The 25350-nt window shown below is 38.7% G+C and overlaps 2 protein-coding genes across 15 annotated transcripts in view; one reads left to right on the top strand and one right to left on the bottom strand.

The window, feature by feature from the left end:
* The window catches only part of LOC139809751 (protein muscleblind), a 404286-nt gene that overhangs the window by 127657 nt on the left and 251279 nt on the right, over nt 1–25350 (bottom strand). The gene's annotated exons all lie outside the window — the stretch shown is intronic.
* On the top strand, nt 21130–24198 carry LOC139810378 (uncharacterized). Of its 2 annotated transcripts, XM_071773879.1 has the most exons (7): nt 21130–21728; nt 22038–22283; nt 22365–22595; nt 22723–23118; nt 23222–23454; nt 23525–23696; nt 23762–24198. In XM_071773879.1, coding segments are annotated over exons 1-7 (1410 nt in total). In that variant the 5' UTR covers nt 21130–21727; the 3' UTR covers nt 23893–24198. The 2 variants fall into 2 exon arrangements, with proteins under 2 accessions (XP_071629980.1, XP_071629979.1); XM_071773878.1 differs by having other exon boundaries at nt 21130–22283.

Consider the following 25350-nt stretch of genomic DNA (forward strand, 5'->3'; position numbering starts at 1 on the left):
ACCTACTCGATATCTTATGCTGCACACATGCGCGCGATAGAGAAGTCCGATTCGCGTCACGCGTCCGAAACTTGAAAGTGCTATCCTCGATCCCGTTTTTGCCCCACGATCCCGCCCGCATCGTCGCTCGGTCGGTCGGCAGCGGCAATTCTTGCGACTTCGCATGCGAGAAAAGTTATCGGGGATAATAAATTTCAGGACGGGGGACGGGACGGGGAGTTCGGGACAAAATCCCGGACGATCCGAAACGATCGGCCTAGCCTGCAAAGGCAGAAACAATTTTAAAGCTTCGGAGTTAGAAGCTCCGAGGAAAGAAACCGAGCATAATGCGCCCGCGGCAAGGGAGATGCGGGGCGAAAGAGGGAGACAAGGAGAAGAAATTACATCGTTTGAATACACGCTTCATATCACCGAGAGACTTTTAGCGAGCTGCGATACGGAGAGGGCTGCTAGTGACTAACGTTATCCGCCGAGCGGACACAGGGAGGGCGACGTCGCGACGTTGCGTGCGTGAGTGCGAGGCAGACGACGCGGGTGGCGCGGCGCGGAACGGAGAGGAGAGGAAAAGAGAAAGAGAGTTTGGGGGCGCGCTTGCCACTTGTGCCTAGGTGTATATCTTGGCCGAGACATGAAAAATGCATCTAACGGCCCTCGAGGCACTTCGCCATTCAAGTCCACGGCTATCCTCCTGCCAACCTGCCACCACTTTTCAGATCAAAAGTTACCTGCTCGCGTAACTTTCCCGTGCGCCGTCTACCCCCCGCCAACACCAACACACCACCACCATTATCAGGCATCGCCGCCCCCTCCCCGCCGGCTCCTCCTCCCATCCGTCCAGGAAAAGCCTCTGCCTACCTCTCGCTTAACAAAGCACGCGAAACTCTATTACACACCGGCGCATCCCCGGCTTATGTATTTACCCGATGCGACGTTAGGTACGTACCTACATGAGCGTGAAACGTTCTCCGCTTTCGACGTGCCGTAACGCCTACCGACCGGTTGCGTGGATTACTTTCGCGGTTTTAACCGAATATCCGTGTCGGTCGCCGAAAACCGACAAGTTCAGTCATAAATAAATAAAATTAATTATCTCTCCAGTGTTTTATGTGATAAGACAAATCGCGTATTAATTCCGGAATAAATAATAACTCTCTAGTTATGTAACTTTTGTAGCAAACGTACGCAAGTTGCTAACAACAATGCAATGTAGAGAATTGCATGTAGCAGTTTTTAAGTGAAAAATAAATTCTATCTCGTTCAAATAAGTGTGTCAGTACTAATGACCGCTGTAAACTTGGACCACTTATATTCTGACGGCTTTTTCTAACAATTACTAATTCGCTTTTCACCGCCACGATATAACGCCGTTATCGAAAGAATAAAGAATTTAATTCTTGCGGAAGGGCATAATTAAGCGAGTTATATGTCACGCGAAAAATTCGGAGGTGATTAACTTACTTTTTGCTCAGTCACTATCAATCTTCCGTTTTTGAGAGAATTAGCTCCTTAGGAAAATGTATGAACACACTTGCTTACCTGTAACAGAAAAAAATATTGACATAAATATATGTGTTGTCAAATGACATATTTATAAGTAAAGTGTGGGTGACTTCACAAAGAATTTCTATATGCACAAACATTTCTTTCGCTGTCTATTGAATACAAATCTTTTTAAGATTATGTTGAATTTTATAACCTAAACAAAATAATAGAAAGTTAAAAATACTGTAAAAGCTATAAAATCTAAAGCACATTTAGATATCTATTAAAATATAATCATGTTCATAGAAATAGCCGCGTTTCAGAAGATTGAATTAAACGTTGTATAAACATTCAGAAGATTGTATATATGCTAAGCCATGCAGTTAAGAGTTAAGATAGCATTTATTTGCGGATTTCTGCAGAATGCAAATTGACGGAATACACCCAGTCCATTTTCACGTTACACCCTCTTTTTCTTCTCTCGCTGTTACGAACGCGCAGAAATACATTGCCACGGCGCTCCTAGTCGCTAATTTTTAGCAGCAAAGGTGGCTTTTAAAGACCACCGTCTGTTATTACAGTATACACATTACCCTAATGATACCTGTCATACGCATTACATAATTAACATCGGCGCGATACGTTTGTTCATCGCTGGCGCTCTCGGTACAGATATAGCTATAGCGGAAGGGAACTAATCACCATTTCACGCTATTATTCGCAGTCTCTAATTTACTGTGTATTTAACCAATTATTCATCAGAGAACTGTTGTAAAGACTGCTACTTCCATTCCCGCCGACTTACATTCGTTCACAATAGAATAAAAGATAACGTTTCGATGATATCTCTATCGTATTACCCTTCTCACTTTTATTTCTGAAGAGGATGTCTAACAACAACGTTCATTTTATCTACAATATTTCCACTCTTAAATTTAATTCACTCATATTATTTACATTTTTTTAATTGGTTACATATTTATACGGTCATACGTAATCCATTCCAATTATACGTTTAAGAGTTTAGAATATAAATAATTATGATGTACTGGATAATAAACTAGTTTGTAATAAATTCTCAACAATGGTCAAAAAGAGACCAAGAGAAATGAGATTAAAAATCTTAATTTTTGAGATTTATCTAAAAAATTAAGGTACGTTAATTATCTATATATGCATACAAGAGTTATGCTATGATAAGTCTCTTTTGAAGATCCGATAAACAGTAGCGTAACGCGGCCGCAAAATTTGGTCGTCCTATTCAAATTTTTCCAGCCGGTAACTAATTCGAGACCATCATAGATACACGTGCATGTATCATGACGGCGGGCCGGCGGTTATATATATCCCCGACAATGGGAACCGGAGCCGGGTTATCTCGGTTCTTTGTATTCAAATTGCTGCGGAAATACAGCCGGCAGATTATATGGAATAGGCATTTATCGTGGGATTATGAAACCCCGTATTGTAATAATAATGCAACGTTACTCTCGCCGGTTTTAATTACTTTTTTATACGTTCCCTTAATCGATGACAAAGATTGTAAAACCTGGCAAAAACAGAATAATTATATACTGCTTCGTCGTGCTTCACGGCGCATTTAAGCGCGGCTGTAATTACACTCGGAACACGAAAGAGAAAATACAATCAGTAACTTGTAAGTCCCGCGCGAAAAAAATCAATGTATGACAACTCACTACGCAATTTTTCGCTAATGAATCAGTTTTTATATAAAGTTTCATATCCTCGCTGTCTTCCACCTTGTGAACAAAATAAATACAACCCAATTAACGTTTTCTGATTTCCATTATATCTCTATCAAATAATTTTACTATCAAATATCGAAATAAGTTCTTTCTTTCATATTAAACGCGAGCTTTATAAGCGTAAAATAATAATAAACTGCAACATAGGCGCGTTCTATCACTGTTTTATTTTATAATTCAGGATTTTTAACAAATCAGCCAAACGAAAGATCGGTTAAACGTTAAATCTGAAGCAATTTTTTTTTACTAAATTAAACCATGATAATCGGAATCTCTTGCGTAAGTTTAAATGGAAAATGTCGCATCAGACACGCCGTTTAACTACAAATGACGTAGGCTCCATACAAAATCGGTCGACTCATAATTAGCGAACCCCGAATTCGATTCTGACCGTTGTCCCATAGGTATATGCTTTCTCCGTCCGTGGTGACAAATGAGTGAGTAGCTCAGAAGTCAACACTGCCGGCCCCAAGCCCGGCCAAGGAGGAAGGTTCGTGGACAAGGTTAGCAGCCTACCCCCGGTAAATGCTTACAGGACCAACAATAAGCCTCCGAAGAGGCGCCGTAAAGTTGGAAAAACAGGCTCAAGTCTAATTCAAGGAGAAGAAGTTTTTGAGACATCTGGCAATCATTCTTACTTCTTACAACAAACGATAGAAGATCCGCAATATTAACTAAGTTATGAGACGCTATTAACGCAGATGGTACAAACGCAGAAACTAGATATGATAAACGATAATCCTCCCAAACGTTACACTTGTCGGCTCGTTGATCGTTGCCGTCGACGTTGTTGATTCATGGCATGCGAGAGATTTAGTGATAGCGAGAATTCGACGGTACATTACGCCGACTGTCAAACACAACCGAATGTTTGCCGGTAGGATCAGAGATTTTCATGTGGATCAGATCGTCTAGACGTCGCGAAACAAAAAGATCTCGTTATTGGTGAAAGCGACGAATTACACGAGAAAATGCTCGGATAAAGTATAAGCGGATATCAAGTTGGAGAAGACATCGCGCAAACAATACGGCAATATTTGGTGACGTAATAATATAAGATTATGTCGCAGCAAATGCAGTAAACAAGCGTAGTAAATTCAGCGCGCTACATTTCTAGAATTTAGCTGCTGTTAATTTGAAAAGCTTTCATCTCATATGCGGAAAGTTTATAGAAGTATAAATGAAAGCATTGCGGAGTAGACACGTACATTCTGTTTCTCTGTACGATCATAATGCACGCGTGACAATTATTCATCTTCTTGCAACATGTTACGACATTTCTGTCTAATAAAAGCATAACGTGATTTAATAAAAGATATACGACAGTACAGAGAGATTCCACGTTTCACAATGTGCTCTCGTACAACAAACACCTTTATAACAAATTTTGGCATTTTTGTCAACTTAAGTGAGGTCAATTTAATCAACCCACTGGACAACTGCCTCATACTTAATGACCAATTAAAAACGGTGTTCAGTAGCCCAGCGATGCTCATGAGACTTGTACGCGATTAAGATTCATGAGTCGATTACCCACGGCAGAAGGATAAGCGTGCAAGAACAATAAATAAAGAAACTCGCTCATTCATCTTCTCACTCTCTGACCCGTCTTCCACTCTTTATTTTAAAAACGTATTCCAGTCCGAGACGATTTGTCGTGAAACGCAAGAGATGCGTATAAATATAAAAACATGAGAGAATACCAGCAATTACGAAGGGAAAGATAAACGCTAACGTCGAGTGAGGTTGCAGTAAACTCTGTGGGTTTGTTAATTATAAAAAATACGTTTGTGCCGAGGCTAGTGACCCAAGGTTTGCAAGAAACTACGCGTCAGCACGGCGGGTTTATTAATTAGAGAGAGGAAAAGGTACCATCGGGATAAAATGCAACGGTGTGGTTACGCGGTTGCTTATACCTGTCCCAGGTTCGTAGCCGAGGCGGCGTATTTATTAACTGAAGAAGATTAAAGAAACGAAGGAATGCCAAAAGAGAATGCACAAAGATAAAGGAACGAAATCGAAAAAGTACTTATTAAAGTTATTTTTTTGAAAGCACTAGATTGGATTGATTTCTTATAATCAAAATAAAACAAATATAGGTAATTTCTATCGGATGAATAGCCAGATCGTTTGCATGTCTCGCACGAGTCAATGTGCAGAGAGCTTATTGATATTGCTTCCAAGAAAGAGGCGATAGGAAAAAAACGAGAAAAGGAGGGAAGGCCGGTAAAAGAGAGTGGGGTGACTGAAGCAAAGCTGCACTTAGCAACATCGCGTTCGGCGGACCTCACGGCGACGGCACAGTTAACATAAGCGCACGATCAGAGTCAGGCGACACTATCTGATTACGGCAAGTTCGTTAATTGGCAAATTGCGAGCATGAGTCATGCGTCGGGGCCAGGCAGGGCAGGTAGCTTCGGTGAGTCACGTGAAATTCTGCGCTCCCTTTATGGTTCGCACGCGAGTGCAATGCGCCGATCGGCCGGTTACGTGCACGCGCCGCTCACCACGATATTCCGACAAGCATGTAACAACGATCAGGCACATCTCGTTCCCTCCTGACGTCCGTTCCCCATCCCTACACCTCCGCAGTTAGGTAGATTATATATTTCTGGACACGACGCACGTGGACTGATAGTAGTTACGTGCGTATTATCTTCACGTCGGATTTTCCGTGTCGGCGCGATCTAACTGCAACGAGCACTTTCGGCTGGCATCCTCTATCAACATTTGAACGTATTTCAAATAGAGTTGTACCTTGTACCCACTAACTGTTTCCCACAAAACAAAACAACATACTCTACGTTGTTTCAAGGTAACGACATGGGTCGTTTTATATTATTGAGCTGGATTCATGGAACACTAGAATTATCAAAGCAGTCGAAATGGTTGATTTGTAAATCTCTTATCTTTGTAACAATATATTTTAGAAGTTTTTCGTCATTTTTTGTTAAAATATGTAAGTGATTAAACCGTTGAGCTCACATGGACCCCAGGCTTTTTTTTTTTTTTTTTTTTTTTTTTTTTTAGTATACTATTTTGAGAGTAAAACGCGCAAAGTTTTTTTACTCTATCTCAAAAAATTTTGATGAATATTTTTGTGAAAAAAGTCAAATTTCTCGAAAAAAAAATTTTTTTTTTCGCGTTTTTTCAACATAAATTTTTTTTTTAAATTATTGGATTATCAAGAGGAAGTCATAAATTAATTCCAGTTCAAGGTTTGAGTCAATACATCAAAAAGAACGCAAATGGAAACTGTTGTAGGGTCCACTGGACCCCATGTAACCTCTACGTTATTTTTAGAAGGTGTGACCTCAACGGGTTAAATTGGTCATTTATTTTCCTCCTTCTCTCTCATCCCTTTTTTAAAGACATGTATTGTATATATATATATATATATATATTTTTTTTTTAAGAAATGAAGGAGTAAAATATTAATTAACTAATTTAATCATTTATATATTGCAACAAAAATCACGTAAAATCGCAGAAAATGTACTATAAATGTAATTTAATATTATTGTTACTGAACAAAAACTATATAATATAGTATATTGAAATAGTAGAATAGTAGAATAGGTGTACGTCGGTAGGTAATAGTGTTAATTATTATTGCTACATAGTGCAAATTGTACTGTGTCCTGAACAATATTATTCTTATAAAATTTCTAGAATTACTGACGCAAAGAGTTAATTTTGCAGACGTAATTTATTCAGCAAATGCACAATCAATAACTCCTACAAATATAGAATGAAAAGTGAACTTTGCATTTCAATTATTATAATATATAATGCTACTCGAAACATTATTATTTTACATGATCAAGCAACATATGGTAATCATTAAAACATTTATCCTATAATTAGTTTAAAACAATTTTGCTGTAAAATAACGCTAATGTATGTACAGGATACACCAAACGTAGGAGATATTTAACATAATTAACTTCAAAATTGTAGCATTAATGGCGTTACGAACAACCAGTCATTAATTACGCTCACAAATTACGCTTTCATTTTGCCTCAAACACGATTACGTAAAACAATATTATGCCGAGAGGGTACAATTATATAAATATATAAGAATGTAAGGAAGATGGCGGAACAAAGCAATCAACGTAAGTCCCAGCTTTTTTTTCCCGCCTTTATACCGCTCGCCAGGAGCACGTAAGTAAAAAGTCATTTTCCTTAGAAGACACATTCCGGAAAGTCCGACGAATCTCCACGCGCAGAGGCCACCATTTTGTACCCGGACCGTGAGAGAAATAAATTGCCGCCGGGCAAATCGTATTTTATTTCGCGCTGGTAAACACGGTGAAGTGAGTTTACGCCTGACAGGACAAACAGTTACGTGTAACGATATTAATCCAAATGAACGTTTACTTGTCGGCATATTTCTCTCTCTCCCTACAACGCGACAACAGGATTATTTTTTTGGGACGTGTCCCGCGATGCAAAGTTAAACGTCGAGCACGCTTAAATCCGTCAAAACGATGACGATCGATTCTCCGAATAACAGCAGAAATAAAAAAAAAGTTGAGACATTCGCGAATGATCATATAATATAACCTTCAGATCGATATAATTTACGGACATCAAACGTGCGCACTTTCGCGAATTATTACAATGAAATTATTACCGCGCGCGCGATGATTGGCGATTCGTTTGAGGTCTGTAAATTAAATGTGTCATCCCGGTCTCCTTTGACGATAATTAGAGCGGCGTACATTAAAGCTACCGATCCCGACGCGCTCAAATTAGATTCGTGTTTACACGAACGGCGATGCCAGTAAGAGCGTCGCGTCGTGTCGCTAATCAGAAGATACATCTGATTAGAGAGTCGATGCAGCTCATTAATTAACATAGCGCGTCTCCGGAAACTGATCTTGCACGGCCATCTGCATTGAATATTTAATACCGTCGGATATTAGAATTATAATTTCTCTCCCGGGATTTATCTTTCAGTCGATCCAGATAAAAATTCAGCTGAAAGAGAGAAAGAGACTTCTTCTTGCGCCATGAAAACAAAGATTATCATTTATTGTACGTCCATAATTGAGAATATAGCGCGTTGTTTTTTTTTCGGTAGACAGAGCTTCTCGTGCGCGTGTCGCGAAAAATATTTTCAGGTAAAGCGCAAAAACAGCACAAATGCCAGCAAACGGATAAAAACGCGGCGAGCTCGTCCGCTTTCGTGCAACGCATTTGTTATTTTAATAATCCCCTCCCTCGCCTCGCTTACATTCTTATTTATCATACTTTTTTATTTTAATAACTGCTCTCTCTCTCTCTCTCTCTCTCTCTCTCTCTCTTGCGCGCGCGCGCGACCTAGCTAGAAAACGAGCCAACAGCCAGCAGTAAATAGTCGGAAAAATGAGAGTCGTCGAGTTTCTGGTATATCGCGCAGTTAGGTGCCGGCCGGGGGAAAACACCGCGAATTGTCGTAAATATTAATAATCCAGGAGAGTCGTCGACGGAGGCGGATGTCGGCGGGTGCGTAATTAGTGCTCCCTTCTTTTCGAGAAGCCGAGAGGTTGGAAAATGTTTATGCCGCGTACCAACCACCGAGGAAGAAATTACGCCGAGATCGTCGGTACTAGAAATTCTAGTCGCTTGATTAATCGCGCCACCGCGCCGGCCTTCGTTTAAACGCGGACAAGGACGCGAGACGAGACGTCGGACGAGAAATACACCAGAGCTAATGCGGAATACTCTTGATTAGAGAACATTATCTGACGATTTCCTGAATTACGGCTAATAACTTCGTCAAACTGTATGTATATACGTACAATCTAATGACAGTGTAAATCACAATACATTAACGCAATCTTAACGGATTCTTAACGCAGTTTGAAGATAAATAATTGATAAATAAGTTTGCAGAACATTTAACATTAATCTTATATCTTTTATTTCTTCATCTTTTATCGAAATTATGATAAATTAAAGAATATTAGCATTAATACAGCCTAATACATTAACTTCTAGTAATAATTTTTTAACGAGAAAAAGTTAGAAAATTTTATGTTAATAAAATTTTTAAAAGTTAGTTATGAGATATTTATGATTAAGCATTAAATAACCTCTGCAATGTGAAATCAAATTTTTAGATTGCAGATAAATAAAAACTCTAATTTTTTACATTTAATTTCGAGCCTACTTTAACAAATCTCATTAAAAATAAATTATTATAATATTCAATATTGAAAACTAAAAATTACGCAACGTAATGACTTTTCACCACAAAACATCTTTACAACAAAGTTTCCTCTTTTCAAATCCACCGCAGAATTTATCATAAAAGTTTAATATAGCGTATATATAGGGTAACTCGGGGGAATATGCCACACTTAAGAAAAATATAATTTTTTTCCAATTTCTCTTTCCTTTGAGGTATCTTTGCATACTGGTCTTCTTTTTCCGTCTTTTATCTGTTATGTATATATGGTTTTAATGAAATATTTTAATTCTTTACTATTAAAAAGACAGAAATACAAAAGTGTTGCAAAGTGGCATATTACCCACATGGGTGTGTAATATGCCACATATACAAACATGTATATAGTAATTTAACTTTAGAAGGGCATTCTTGTGTCTAAAAACATGTACAAGAATATTTTTATTACTTTCTTTGCATTTCAATAGTACTCTGTGTGCTACAAGTAGTCTAAATTATTTGAAATGCAATTTTGCAAAATATTAAGTACGTAGCCTATAATATTCTTAGCGCATGAAATAAACGTGTTTATTCAACATTTTTTCAACATTTTTCAATATTTATATGGCAAAATATTTATTTATACTGTTTACAGCTTCCTAACCTACTAGCAGTATATCCTGCTAGTAGGTTAGAAAGCTGTAAACAGTACTGGCATTTTACCTCTATCTAAGTAGTGGCATATTCCCCTAAGATGCAGTTTTATATTAAAATGAGCCTGTATTATACGATTGCCAGTAAAACGAATCGGCAACGTACTGAATACTTTCATCCTAACCAATATTAATAGAACGACAAGCTGATCGAGTTAAAAATAGTGTAATGCTTGAAAAATATCTTATATAAAACACTAAGAAAATTCTAAAAAGCACGTTGTCATACTTGTCATATATACTGTACTTACCCCATAAAAACTATAATACTGACAGAAAGTAAGTAAAACTTGGGCAAAACGTCAGATATAATATTTTTAACAATTTCACAGTATTTACAACAACGCTCCTAGCCGTAGCTTTGTTAAACATAACAAGTGGCATATTCCCCACACTGGCATATTCCCCCCAGTTACCCTATGTTAATTCAATTTTTAATTTACACAACACGCGCGCATTACCGACTAATTCAGTTGTTCATTATTTCATAAATGTACACAATCCCTGTTATTAATTTAAAAATATATCGAAAAATATTTACAGCTAATGTTATTCGGCAGAAGTAAAACGGAAAATTCCCAAGAAAAGAAATTTCCAACAATTAGTTATTAGAGCGTCGTTTCTTATGAAGTTGCTTTTCAATCATGCTGCTCTTCACAGCGTATCGAGAGGACAACAGTCAAAACTTACAAAAGAAAACATAACATGAAAGAAGACTCAAATAAGGGAAGGCGAGTTCAAAGGAAGAGAAGCCTTCAAAGAAGCCGAGAGAGAGAGAAAGAGAAAGATAAGTAGCTGCCTGCAGCGGAGCGTACTGTTTACGAAAATTAGCAATTCTAATATTTAGGCAAAGCGAGACAAATTTATTAATTAAGTCTGAAGTCTGGTCGCGCGTCGCGAGATACTTTTCGTCCGTGTTGCGTTCGCGAAAAAGAACAGTCAAGACAGTAATGGGAAAGAAGAACGTGTGGACAAAAAAAAGGATAGGAAAGAGAGAGAGAGAGAGAGAGAGGGAGAGAAGAGAAAGAGAGAGAGAGAGAGAGAGAGAGAAGGAGAAAAAACGAGAAAACGGAGAACGTCGGACACTAGTTTGGAGAATAAGGAGCAGAGCTGTGAGAGAGGAGAGAGGGGAGAGCAGGACGACAGTATCCTCGGTCATGCGTCGCTCAGCGGGAAACTTTTAATTCCGTAACTCCCGGATTAAATTATCACGCCGAGACGATTGTCCCAGGAAAGATTAAGAAAGGAGCTCTGGCCCGGCCGGCTCGGCGGCGACGTTGTTCCTTCGCAGAACCACGCACAATCACGCTACAGAGATGAGAAAGAAGGGTGGAAATACGGTAGAAAAAGAAGGGAAAAGAACAAGAGAAAGACAACGACGAAATCTCTTTTTCGTCTGCAGGACCGGTTGTTGCGCTCGGTTTAACTCGACTGCGACTCGTGGAAAAAGAGAAGCAGGGCGGGAGATAAGAAATAAGGAGACGAGAATGCGAAGGGCGGCAAAAAGCTGGAAGTAACTCCACGGAGTAAGATGAAGACGCAACGTTTATGTAAGGCAAAAAAAAAGAAGAGAACCAAAAATTCACGATTGAGGAGGACAGCTGGAGCAAAATGTAAGATTCATTACAAAGTAAATGTAAGATTTATTACGTAACAAGGGAAAGGGACATCGGAGTACGAGGATCGACAGAAAATACAAAAAAGAGTACACCGAAAAGAGTATACGGGATTCACGGAAGTCAGTTTTAAGTAGGTCCCCTTTGCGAGGTACTTCGATGCAGGACGAGACTAGAATGCACGTGTCTGTTCAACGAAGCACGTCAGGCAAGAAGAAAACGAGGCAAAAGTGAAGCGAGGAAAGCAAATGTGTAGACGTGAGAGAGAATATAAAATACAGACGAGGTTAATAAATAATTGATTGCTAGAACGGTCGAAACAAGAGAAAGAATATGTTACTTCATTTAACTTTAACTATCTTTTGTAATGATATAATTTTCGAATATATAGAGATAGACCAATATAGTTGAAACCTTGCATTTTCTGCAATCGATAATACAGCGATGCGAGATAAAAATTACGACTTCATTCGAGATTTAAATGTAAAGAAAAGCTTAGAAACGGAAGTGAACGGGGTATGATCTTTCCTTCGCGCGCCTCCCTCAGTTGGAGATAATGGGGAGCAAGGAGAGATGAAGTTAGGAAATCTTTCCGAGTCTCGTCCTGGAACGGCGTTTGGATTTTGATTAACTTGAAGGTCGATTTGAATCCGAGATCGAGTCGCGCTAGGAAACCCGTCGCGTGAAAGAGAAGCGGACTTATCACGTTTCCATCATCTGTTTGATTTATCCGGCGTAACACGGCAGCCAGTTACGTGTTTGCACAGATTTTCACCGCTCGCGCGCGTTTCCAAGAGCACACTCGAACTTAATATTATTATTAGCCGCGCGTGCGGGCGCCGTCTATATGTATATCACGGAACGGGAGGGAGATTGAAATACAGCACGGAGAAATACGCGATCTCTCTCTCAGAGCAAAAACCAATCGCTGCCCGCATTTACTTAGGAAAATATTAATCAAATGCGAATATAACTTCCACAGCCAATGTTCTTTTCGTCGAAAATTCAAGTGGATAGGAGTGCATCGAAGCGCGAGGGACTGTATGCGAGCAGATGAGTTTTTATCAGAGCGAGCAGCATACCTATAGAGGGAAACCTGAGATTAATTGTTCCAATAAATCTTTATGCTAAGCATTTTATAGCAAATACATACTGCGTGTCATTTTAACACATTTAATTCGGTATATTTTCGGGATATTTTGCTGAAATAAAACTTTATTTATTGCGACAAATTGATATTAGAAGGTTAAATTTGGATATCAGGCGTAATCTCATCTCCAATAACTCGGTTATTTTCTGCTTTTTTTTATTTTAAGATTATGTATCTCAAATATATCAAAAATCTAAATACAAATTATGTCTTAGATTACTAGACACACAATCAATCTTGTTTTATAACAGAATGATATTCGTGGAACGAACATCGTTCGACAAGAAGAAAATACACAAATTTGTACACGTCAAAATGTTTGCTCGCATGTATAGTTATATATCGAGTGTGGTTCTTCCTACACAAACTAACGCTGAATCCTTGTATTTCTCGATACTTATCTTTACGCTATACTTTCACGCTTATACGTGTCTCACAACGCGTTGATAAAAATCAAGTCAAGCACAACAACTAACTATTATTCACGTCTAACATAATAATATAAACCAATACACAAGGCAACGTCGTATAAATTGTTGGTAAGACGCGCGGAATCTACTATGGGAAATGTCGTGGTAAAAATTTTATAAGAGAAATCAAATTTGTCAAAACCGTTGTTCACTTGATAAAATTGTAAATGAATGACATATTTCTTCGATCAACAACACATATCAGGTACAGCCCGGAACTTTCAAAGACACGACACATGAAACGTCAAGGAATCAAACAACGTCTGGAAAAGCGAAACTCCTTTAAAGAATCCTCAACTTGAAGCACAGCCCGAAGGAATCGGATCGTATCGAACGCGAACGAATGGTCCGAAGAGGCTTCCAGGTTCGCGAAACGTCGCGAGATATTGTTTGCCGCAATGCCGCCGGGAACGCTCGTCGCGGCGTAGGTGAGAAGGGACGGTGAATCGAATCTCGCCCCGATCATAGAGTCTTTGAGCGTACTTCCGCGCGACTTGGCACACGGAATTGTTTCGATATCGGGCTCGCGAGAGAGGAACGACTGCAACGCTGCGGCAATTCGTAATCCCTCGGAGCCGCACAAGAAGGTGCGTATAGTGTTTCGTAGCTTACACAGTCGAACAAGGACATACCATCCGGCGGAATGGTGGAAGGAGAAAGGTCGGAGAACGCAACGAGGTGAACAGAAGACGAGGAGGAGGACGCGCGCCGATAGGATATACGGAGAAACCCTCCTCCCCCCTGCCCTCCCTCCCCCCACCAGAGAAAGGAACTCGATGCATCCGAAACAGGGATTTCGTGGAAATCCTCGGACACGCTTGACTGAGCAAAATATCCTTCTTCGTTGCTATTCCCGGAGTTTCGAGGTCTCGACGGCCGTCTCGAGTCGGAACGCGGGCCGGAAGAGAAGGTAGCGCGGCCCGCCGAAGGATCCGACTGGAAGGGAAACCGAGCATCGAGAGAGAAAAAACGACGGAGAATAGAAAAAAAAGATAGATAAATATCGAGAGAGAGAGAGAGAGAGAGAGAGAGAGAGAGAGAGAAAGAGAGAGAGAGAGAAAGCAAAAGCAAGGAGAGGTCCTGCATTGCGACAACTAATGAACCATCTTGGAACGGACCCCCAAAGTCTCGTGGGACGTGACGGCGCAATGCAGTCACCGGCAAGCCAGCAGCAGCGACGGTGGCGGCGGCCGACGTCGCCGACGTCGTCGTCGCCAGTAGACGACTTTTTGCTCTCATCATCCGGCACCACCCTACCAATTTCTCTTCGCCGCTCCTATCTCCGGGATCCTTCTCCATGGTGGACTCGTTTCACGAGCTCGTCTTATTCCCTTAAAACGCCCACGTTTCCCATCGGATTCTTATTTGAATTCCCTGCTTGGTCGGCGCAGAGCGAGACCGAACCCCTTGCAACATTTCCTTCTTTCTGATCTCAAGTTTGACCAGAGAGAGGCAGGAGGCGGGAGGAGGCTGGCCAACGCGGTGAAACAAATTTACGGATGAAGGAGCGACGAGTAGGAGGCGGAGCTCGGTCCTTTACTTAGGGCGAAGTTACTCGGCAAAGAAATGGTTAAGTCGTCAATTATCCGCGCACCTTGTAATCACGTAAATCTCTGTTGGTTCCGACTGAGTTTACACTGGTAAGGAGTTCGTTTTGGATATGGTAAAACTGAGTAATTGTTCGCAAAAAAAAAAACGGAATCTATCGTTTCAACAAGTAAGCTTTCTTCAACCAGTCGCGGAAATCTTCAAATTTTTATATGGACCTTTAATCAAAGTCATTCATGCATGTATAAATTGTAACAATAACAATTATAATATAAAAAATTAACCGCGCAATCACAGACCTCCATTTATGCGCTGTAAAGTTAAATCACGCATAGAATAATGATTAAATATTTTACACGTGTAATATATTCTACATAAAGACAATCGATAAAATTTTAAACTAACGAGCGTTCCGAAACATTAAATTTTTATCTTTTCGTGTATCCGTTTCTGCAATTATTTATAAAGAAGTCAATAAAAAAAACTAACAACAGCCGTACCTAAAGAATCACGCATTATAAATCGTGTTTGTCGACTTCCGCCTGACCGCACGAGCGTGACGGTCAGGCATGCGACATCCCCTCGTTCAGCGTTCGACGGAAGTCGACAAAGGGACGCGAAACAAGGTGGCGAAACAAACGTAGGGATCAAAGAAGAGCATGAGCGACGAAAACGCGCCACGAAAACTCGCCCTTTCGCCCTTCCTTTTTTCCTTCCACTTTTCCGCGCGAAGCTAATCGCGTTAAAGCGGACGTGCTCGAAACTAAACTCGATCCATCTGATCCCACGCAATTAGAATTCCGCTTTACACGAAAGCTCGAAAGCCCTCGGCTGTTCCATCTAAGCAGTCTCGCCATGTTTGGCGCCACAACGCTTCGCTATCTTAAGCAATTTCGACTCCCTTCAATTCGACTTTTTCGGTATTTACTTAACTCTGCGAATCTCGCGGCGGCTCACAGTATTATGTGCGACGCGTACAAGTAAGAAGCGCGGAACAAAATTCTAGATGAAGAAATTCCGCGGAACGCAAAAAAAGTTGGGGCTCCTTCTCGTTATTCTTTACCTCACGGTCAAATAGTAATTACGTTAAATGGAACATGATTCCGGCAAGTTGACTGGGGATAATCTCTCTCTCTCTTCCGTCACTCCGCATCACCGTCCTAATTCCCTTGAGATGTCTTTACGGATGAACCATTTGTAACTTCGTTTTCCCTTCGTCTTGCGAGTCTTTTCACCGAGAGACGCGCTCTTTATTTAAATTGTGATGCACTCCGAGCGATGCAACTTCAGCCGGCGACGGTATTCGGGACCGTCAGTAGTGCCCATCAAAACGCAGCGAAAAACGTAGCAAAGCCAAAGAAAATGCCGAAAATGCACGGTGGAAGTCTCGAGAAATTTTGCTCTCTTTCGCTTTCCGTGTTTTCTTGATTCTGTAAAACAAGAAAAGGCAAGAATGCGAGTGGCGGAGTGGTCGCCACTGGTATTTTTCAAAAATCTCTTTTTCGTCCACCCACGTCTCACTGCTTCAATCTCTTCCTTTGCGGCTTTATTCCACATCGACTATTCCGATCCTGCGTTTCTCCACTCTTCATTAAGTCGGTTTTTTCTCTCTCGCGCCAGTACCCTTATTTAAATTTAATTACCATGCTGGTGAGGGGCACAGATTCCTCGCATGACCTGGCTACGATAAGGCGAGGTCAAAGTGCGCTCGCGCGACGCGACGTTGGCGACATCGTGGAAAAAAATCTCCGCGAGAACAAAGAAACGAAAGCGCACAAGGAATCCTTCCGTAGGATCTCCGCTTTACCTCTCCCTTCTGTCTTTCCGGCCCCTCTTCAGACCCTGGAATGGCACGAGGCGGTAATTGCATTAAAGTGAACGTGGGTTACGCAAGAGCCGCCCCTTCCGTACGCGGAATAATAAATTCCCAGCGGCGTGCTGTAACGAAAGTTAGGGCCTGCAAGTCTTGTTTCCCGGTCCGTTAGCGGCCGAGCGGATTCCTCCTCACCTTCCCTGCTTCCGCCATCTTCAGCATTTTACTCCTTTTTCCCTCGGTTCTCGCGTCCCTCTCACTTGAAAATCCTCGAATCGATCCGAGCGCAATAATTCACGACCCCAGCCCTCATTCGTGTCGATTACCGCGCAATTGTTCTTATTTTATCTCTGGCAACGTACGAGTGAAGTTTCTGAACGCTATTTTTCTCCTTTCCTTTTGCCTTTTTCCGAAAATGAAGGAAATTTATAAGTTAATATGTACTGTTAATTTCTACGATCGATTATCCAACAATCTTAATCTACAAAATTGTTCGAATAAAACATGAATGACTATCTTTAATCGCGTAAAAAGATTAAATAAAATCTGCCTATATATCCTCTTATAAAAGCGGTATAAAACCCTAAAGTTGGCCACTAATCGCGATTGCATTGTTCCAGCGTTATTACGAACGTGATTGGTCGTCTCGATTCAGCTGTCGATTGATCGAGTGTACAAATGTTTTTTGGACAGATAATAACAAATAAAAAACATCATGCACTAGGCGCGAGCGAAGCGCGCGCTATAATCTAATATTTATAAATCGCAGTTATAAAAAATAGAAAGTAGATATACACATAAAAAGTAAAGCAGCACGCAAATTATGTAGTCCGCAAGAACTTGCATAATGTACTTATAGATGGTGTCTCTTGATTTCAGGCGCAGTTAAGACTATCACTATCACTATCACGTATATAACACCTCGAATTCCCATAGTAACGATCGAACCATCTCGGCCAAATGACGAATTTACAGAAATTTAGTTGAATATTGTTTGACTGGGGATTCGCGCTCCAACGAGCAACGGCCATAGCCGTTTGTCGGGCCCCGACCGACGATCTTGCGGTTCTCCGCTCTCGAGCTGCGTACCCGAATTAACGCGGGTAATGGGAGGGAATCGAGCGTATCGTATTTTCGAGGATCGCCCATCGGGCGAAGTAACGAAGTGCCAGGAATTTGAAGGGAAAGACGAGAAGAGAAGCGTAGAGTAAACGCGATAGGAAGGGAAAAAACGGTGCGAAAACGGGAGACGCCCGAAGAATGCACTTTGTGCGGCAGAAAAGGACAATATCAAGACAAGGTAGAACGGATCACGTATCGGATACCGAGCGTACATACCGAAAAGGAAAACGGAAAATGTCACGTAGCGGGTGGCGGATCGCGTGAGCGCGAGCGCGTGCGCGATAGCAAAACGAACGCAAGAAAAAGAGAGCTGAGAAAAATAAGAGAACGCGCGTTTACGTGCGTGGAAAACCTGGAGAGGTATCGGAGGCCGCGGCCGTGCTACACGCGGGAGCAGAGAGGACACCGGGGAACAAATACAATAAAGGAAGCGACGGCGCGAACGACGCGGAATGGACAAAGAGCGACGTAAGCGTCGAATGAGAAGGAAAAATGAAGGCGACGGAAATAAAAGAGAACGAAGATTCTGCCGCACGGAGCTGGAATGGCGAGAAAAAAAGGAGAAAAAGTCACCAAGCGCGGTGTACGAGGGCAAAAGTGGCGTCAAGTAGAATGAAAAAGAGAACAGAAAGAGATTGAAAAACGAGTGTGTAAACGCCCGTGTGGAAAATTGTTAAGGCAACCCTAATAAACTTAGGGTCCCAGTAGGGCGATATCAGTTTTGGGTAGCTTAATTAATGTGTGGCCTGAATAAGGAAACCCAATAAGGGCCTTGGTGGGACTTGATCAAGGTAGCAATTTTTAAAATAGAGATTATATATTTATTAAATATAACATTATATATTATATTACATTATATATTTATTAAATATAACATTATTATTATATTCTACTATACATGAAGTAATGCCAGTACATATGTGTGAACTCTTCCATTAGGTTGGTTTGAGAGTTTTAATGCAACTAATTTTTGTTCGATATTTATTATTGGGCAAACAATATCCACGGAAGTCTTTGTTTCAATTTTCCATACATGGACTTTACGTGACTGTGTCGGATAAGTAAATACATCTGTTTTTGTTTTCCAGGCTTTTGCTTCAATGAACAGAGAGTCTTGAGATTTATTGTATCCAAAAATTTTTTTAATTTTTGCTACATATCCATTGCTCAAAAGCACAACGTTATCTGGAATGTTAGTACTAATAACAGTGGAAGTATTAAGGATCAATGTTTTTACCATTATTTTTCCCTCTTCAAGAACCTTATAATCAATTATCTGCAGTCTAGAGGGAATTTCTTTCGGCCTACGAGAAAGAATGTTTCTTTCATGCAGCCTGCGACAGAATTGCGCCAAGGGTTGATTGGGAGTTCTAATTAAATTTTTCATTTTTCGAAGATGGTTTTCAAATGGAAAGCAATTAATTTTGTTCAAGTCGCAACCAAAATTATCTACGTCATCGACAATGTGACCAAGATTGTGCATGTTGATAACTTGAGCTTGCTCACCATACAAAATCGGAAGTGATAATACAAATATCTTCAAATATCGTCTCGCTTTTTCTTTGTAAAGCGAAATCAATGTTTTACTGCACAAAATCCTGAAGCTAGTATGAAGTAGTAAAAAATGATTGTACAATTGACTGGATATTAAATTTTTCAAAACAATGGGGCCGCAATACAAAAGAAAGAATCTAAATTCGGTGGCTTTCCATTTAAGAAGACAATTAATTGACCTCGGTTTTCTTTGAAATTCTTTTGGCACTTGTGCTTTTAAAGACAACATTCTGCGAGAAAGTTCTTGTCTACTTCTTAAATTTAATCGGACTTTTGATGGTCCAATTATTAACAATTCTAATATCTTTTTAGTGGCTCCAAGGCAGCCTAAATGCATAAAATCTAGTGGACAAATCCTAGTCATATCAATTTTTGGCTTTATCAGCTCTAAAGGCGAATTTCCAATATGGTGTTCTGGATCCATTCTCTCTCGAAAAGACGTATTAGTTCGTTTTGGGTGATCAACTCCCGGATAAACTATTTGTGTTTTATTTGTTTTACCCACTTTAATTACTTTTCCATAGACGGTACACCGTTCGCATGCACTGTAGCCACCATGCCCTTTCGTGCCTTTACAAAAAGAGCGAGCTGGAGTATCAGCAACAATGGCTTTTAAATAAACCTTGAATACTTTATCATTTGATTTAAAGCCTTTTTCATGAAGATCATTTAATTCCTTTATAAAATCTTGAAAATAATCGTCCAATCTCTTCGGTTTACTAGGTCCACTGTAGATGGCAACTTCAAACGGCTCATACACATCAGGATCATAGAAAATTTTACATAAAATTGGCCAAAATCCTGTTTTTCCAGACTTTGATAATGGTACTCCGTCTATGTTGATGATTAAGTTAATATCCCCTTCGTGGAAGTCAGCCAGACAATTTTCTAATCCTCGTGCAATTCCAAAATAGACAAATTCTCCAGGTTCTTTATCCGTGGAACAATTTTCCATGATTCGAATATCATATGTTGCACCTGAGGTGCCTAAAAAAGTTTTGGCTGTTTTTGGTAAGTCGGGAAGTAATCTTTTCCTGAAAATATTCAATAATTGATCTAAGTGTTGATGACTGATGCTGGTGTTAATTGCCCATTCACGAAGCTCTATGATTTCTGCCGGAGTTGATGTTGATGGTTCATTAAAATCAGTCATGCTTGATCGATCATCTCTTCTAAGCAATACATTTTCATTCTGAGTATCAGAATCAGAGCTAAACTCTTGATTGGAGACATCCCTTATTTCTGTATTACTTTTGTCATTGTTGGTATCACTCACAATATCCTTGGAAGTTTCCTTTCCTATGAATGCAATCAATTCTCTCGAATATTATCAAATGACTCATTCCCGGTAAAAAATTTTTCATATAAAAACATAATTATATACTACAATAAATATGTCCATACATGTTTTTCTTCTTCCGTATAATCTCTCTTTGTATATATATACAAGAAAAATAGTAAAAAGAAGAATCTAAAAGTAATTGAAAAGATTATTTTCGTATTTTTTCTTCTTTTTTGCATTTTTTATGAAAAGTGAAGTTTGAGGTAATGAGAAAAATTTGCCAATGTATAATCATATACATATAACAACTGTTACATTTATATATGATTATATATAGGCAAAATTTTCTCATTACCTCAAGCTTCATTTTTTATAAAAAATGCAATGCTAAAATGATCTTTATATAATTATTTTTTTAGGTTCTTCTTTGTATTATTTTTTTTATATACGCACAGAGATAATACAAGAGAAAAAAACATATGGACATATTTAAGATATAATTATATATAGAATTTATGTTTTTATATAAAAAATTCTTTATCGGGTTCTTTTATTAAAAATTATAATTATAATAATTACTTACCACTGGCGATATCTTTATCCTGTGTATATACTTCCTGAAGAATGTTTTGCATGTCACTTTTTAGTTCTTTTAAAAACATTCTGCTGTTTCTTTTGCGTTTACGTGCAAGATTCTTCTTAAGACTATTCATTTTTCGTATTTTCCAATAATAATAAAAAAATAATTTGTTTAATAACAAATAATAATTAGAGACGACGTTTATATTGTGTTTCGGTGTACAGAGAAGGTATACACCTATTGCACTTTAAATACACTCGAGTGTGTACACCACAGCTGTAGGAGAGAAAGGCGCCAAAAAGTCACCTGATACCATTCTCTGATTGGCTGACATCAAAGTGAGACACGAGACCTCCAGCAGAGGTTACTGTCACGTGATCTGTCTCTCGTAGAAGATCTCTCGTTTGCCGGGTCCGTAAATAATTTACTTGTTTCCTGTGGCTTCAGTGTAATTACGTGATATATTGTCGTATAAGTAAGTACATTTTGTTGTTCTTATTCATCGGCTTAAGGTCGATTCAGACACAACCGTGCCGTGCTCGTATACCGTGAACATTTCTATTTGGTTGTCTTCTTTCTATCTTTCTATCATTTCTTTCTGTCCGTGCACGGTACGGACTCGGCACGGCTATGTCTGAATCGAACCTAAGAGTACATAAATTCTATTCAGAACATAACCATAATCAGAACACAAAAAAGCACAGGGCGCATAAACTCAACTTTCACAGCATAACCTCAATTTCAATTTTTCTAGTTTCTGTTCTTTACTTTATTCTGTTTTCAGTGCCTCGATTAGAGCCGTATCAACTTGTCAGTTTTACTGACTATATTGTAAATGGCCTTAGATCTGTCGAATGCATCCCAAACTCATGGATTTCGTACGATACAAAGATTGGATCTTGCATAGCGCCTTACATGGAGCCTCCATACGGTGATGAAGATAAAAAACTAATTCAAGATTTAATAAAAAACATGAGTGATCCGCCAGAAAGTTGGCCTCTGTATAAAATTTCCCTGCAGGGTCATGCAAGTAAAGCCTAGATTCTACTTTAAATCTTATAACAATCTCAGTTCTGCAATTTATTTTACTGCAATTTTATTATTTATTAAGGCACATATTCAGAGGGAATGAAAAGAATAAAAAAACTTTGTACCCAAGAATTTGTTTATACAACAGCGACTGAGGACGAAGGAGAAACAAAATCGAAAGCAATAACTAATTTAATAAAAAATGCGAATCCACTAAAAGTGAAATCAATTAAAGATCTTTTAAGTCGAAAAAACTTGTCATCTGACAATGAATCAGAAGCAGAAAGTTTGACAAACAGTGAACATTGTAAACGTAAGTTTGTGCAATTTCTCAATTTAATTATTTAATAGAAAATTTAGAAGTAAAGTTATTAAACTCAATATATGTTACATTTTATTTTCAATTTAAATAAAACTTATTTTTTTCTGTCGATCTTTAGCTACTGATGAAAGTTCTTCCGGATCGGAACCTGTTTGTCCTACCTTTCATAAGAAGATAATAAAACAAAATGTGAAGAAAGTATATAACAAATCACCAGCAAATTATGATGGAAAAAATCAAACAAAGGATATTTTGAAAAAATCAGCGATATCTTCATCCATTCATGGACAATCTTCAGCTTCAACATCTTCTTCCATTAATGTACAGAATATTACTGCTGGAAAAAAAGCAACAGAAAAGCTTAAAACATCAAAAGTCTTACCAAGCAAGTGTCAGAAGACGGTAGATAAGGAAAATATCCCAACAAATTTATCAGGTCATGGCGATCAAAATAAAAGAAATAAAGATCAGCTTATTGATGAAAACGAGGTCAACAACATTTTTACCTCCAAAAGTAATATATATTATATATAATAATTGATTTAATTAGAATAAAAAATTTGTATCGAGTATAATATTAAAATTTATTAATAATAATCGTTAATTACTATTTGCAGGTGATGCGATACTTTATCGTACGCTGATGAGATTAGTCACAGTTGTCAAGTCCCATGGTGAGGAAATCAAGGAACTTCGATACACCATTGAGCGATCTCTAAAAATAGATGGTTGTCGAATCACAACCAACACTTTTGTAGAAAAATACGAATTTGAAAAAATACGTTCAGTCGATGATTTCCGAGCATTTGACAATCGTTTAAAGGACGATGAAGACTTTCGTAATGACTTCGTAAGTTTTGAACTACAAAATGTGTGTCTTCAGTCAATCTCATTTACATTTTCATTTCTCTGTTTTGCAGAGTGCTGCAATAGATTGCATTGCAGAATCAAAGATGAAGAAAACAATCAATGCAGTTCTAAAAAAATTTTTTGCACAGGAATTTGCCTTAAAGTGTACTGCTGTGAGGGAATCCAAGAAAAAAGGAGAAAAGTTAATATTAAAAGAGACGCAGTTCTATGAACAACTATTTGGTATGTATTAATATTACTGTAAGTAAAATTAGGTTTTGAGTTTTACAGAATATATATTGTTTTAGAGTTTGTCAGAAGGATTCATTCAGTCGAGGAAACCGTGACTGAAAAAATATATTACCAGAACCTCGCAATGTGTTTAAACAATTCGAAAGACTGGGATGGAGGACGCAAGATGCGTCAGCGAGACGTCTAAAATAAACGGCGGAATATGCATCAGCGTACGATAAAGTATCGCATTACCTGCAAATAGTAATTAACGATTATTATTAATAAATTTTAATATTATACTCGATACAAATTTTCTATTTTAATTAAATCAATTATTATATATAACATATATTACTTTTGGAGGTGAAAACGTTGTTGACCTCGTTTTCATCAATAAGATAAATTATAAGTCTAATATTTTTATTATTAAGTTATATAGTCGTATTATTAAGTCACTATAAGTCTACTTTACGTAAATATTCGTTAATCGAGTCATTAATATGTATTAATAAATAAATTAAATTCTATTTAATTTTGTATTGATTTTATATAGGGTAAACTCGGATAAGATGGCCATACAGGAAAGATGGCCAACCCATGTTCATTCGATGTTTCATGGCGAGCTAGATTGAAAGAACATAGGTTGGCCATCTTTCCTGTATGGCCATCTTACCCGAGTTTACCCTACATCCACACACACACACACACACACACACACCCAAAAAAGCGGGTATATTCCTGGGAATAATAGGGTCATCTTAGGGAAATATAAGGGATTTCATAAGGCAATTATCAAGGCCCTAGAGAGAGAGAGAGAGGTGGGAAGGGGAGAGCAAAATATGTATGAAATAGGCGTGAATGAGAGCAGGAAAAACGAAAAGCTCGAATCTACGCAAGAGGATGCGTTAGTTCATAAAACGGAAATAAAAAAAGGAAGAAAAATGATAAAATGCAGAAAGAAAAAGGTCGTACGTGGCAAAATAAAAAATTACATGAGATAGAATCTGAGAAAAATAAAAACCACCTAGAGATAAAACCACCTACGCATGCAAATATAACAAAAGATGTTATCAAATGAAATTTCATGTTTGTTTAAAAACAGAGAACAGCTAATAAGAATAAATAAGGAACTATAATATACAATAAAGAAGATGTATACTGTAAAAAATAATAATAGAATGATCTAGAACAGATTGTCAATTGAAATGGCAAAGCGACATAAATAAAATCAAACATTTTGCAAAATAAATTGTTAACATCATTCTTTTATTAAACATTGTAAATGTATAGTTGATTAAAGATGCATTTTTTGAAAAAGCATTCTTTGAAGTTTTTTCTCGTGTTTTATATGCCGTTGCCTAGTTCGTCTTTTAAAATTTGAATAACTTTGCTTTAATACCAAAAAAAATATACTCCGCAGTGCGTCAACGAATTCTCAATCCAGCGTACGAACACACGTAAAATAATTCATCTATTATCTGACTTTCTAACTGTATGTTTTATCTTCCTAGCTTATAAAGTCTAGTTGCCGAATCAGTGACGAAAAATCGCGACGGTCTCTGATCGGTGTTATAAATCGCGCGAAAGTATGAAAATTCAATAGCGGCGGAAGAGGACTCGGCGGTGCAAAACGCAAAAGGACAATGCAAAGAACACGCGGAGC

This window comes from Temnothorax longispinosus, chromosome 3 (assembly GCF_030848805.1).
Source record: "Temnothorax longispinosus isolate EJ_2023e chromosome 3, Tlon_JGU_v1, whole genome shotgun sequence".
Lineage (NCBI taxonomy): Eukaryota > Metazoa > Arthropoda > Insecta > Hymenoptera > Formicidae > Temnothorax > Temnothorax longispinosus.

Coding starts and splice junctions, on each gene's coding strand:
- LOC139810378 (XM_071773878.1), top strand. CDS start 21,884: ATGTCTGAATCGAACCTAAGAGTACATAAATTCTATTCAGAACATAAC. Junction 22,284..22,364: donor TTCCCTGCAGGGTCATGCAA/GTAAAGCCTAGA, acceptor TTATTTATTAAG/GCACATATTCAGAGGGAATG. Junction 23,697..23,761: donor GTTCTATGAACAACTATTTG/GTATGTATTAAT, acceptor ATATTGTTTTAG/AGTTTGTCAGAAGGATTCAT.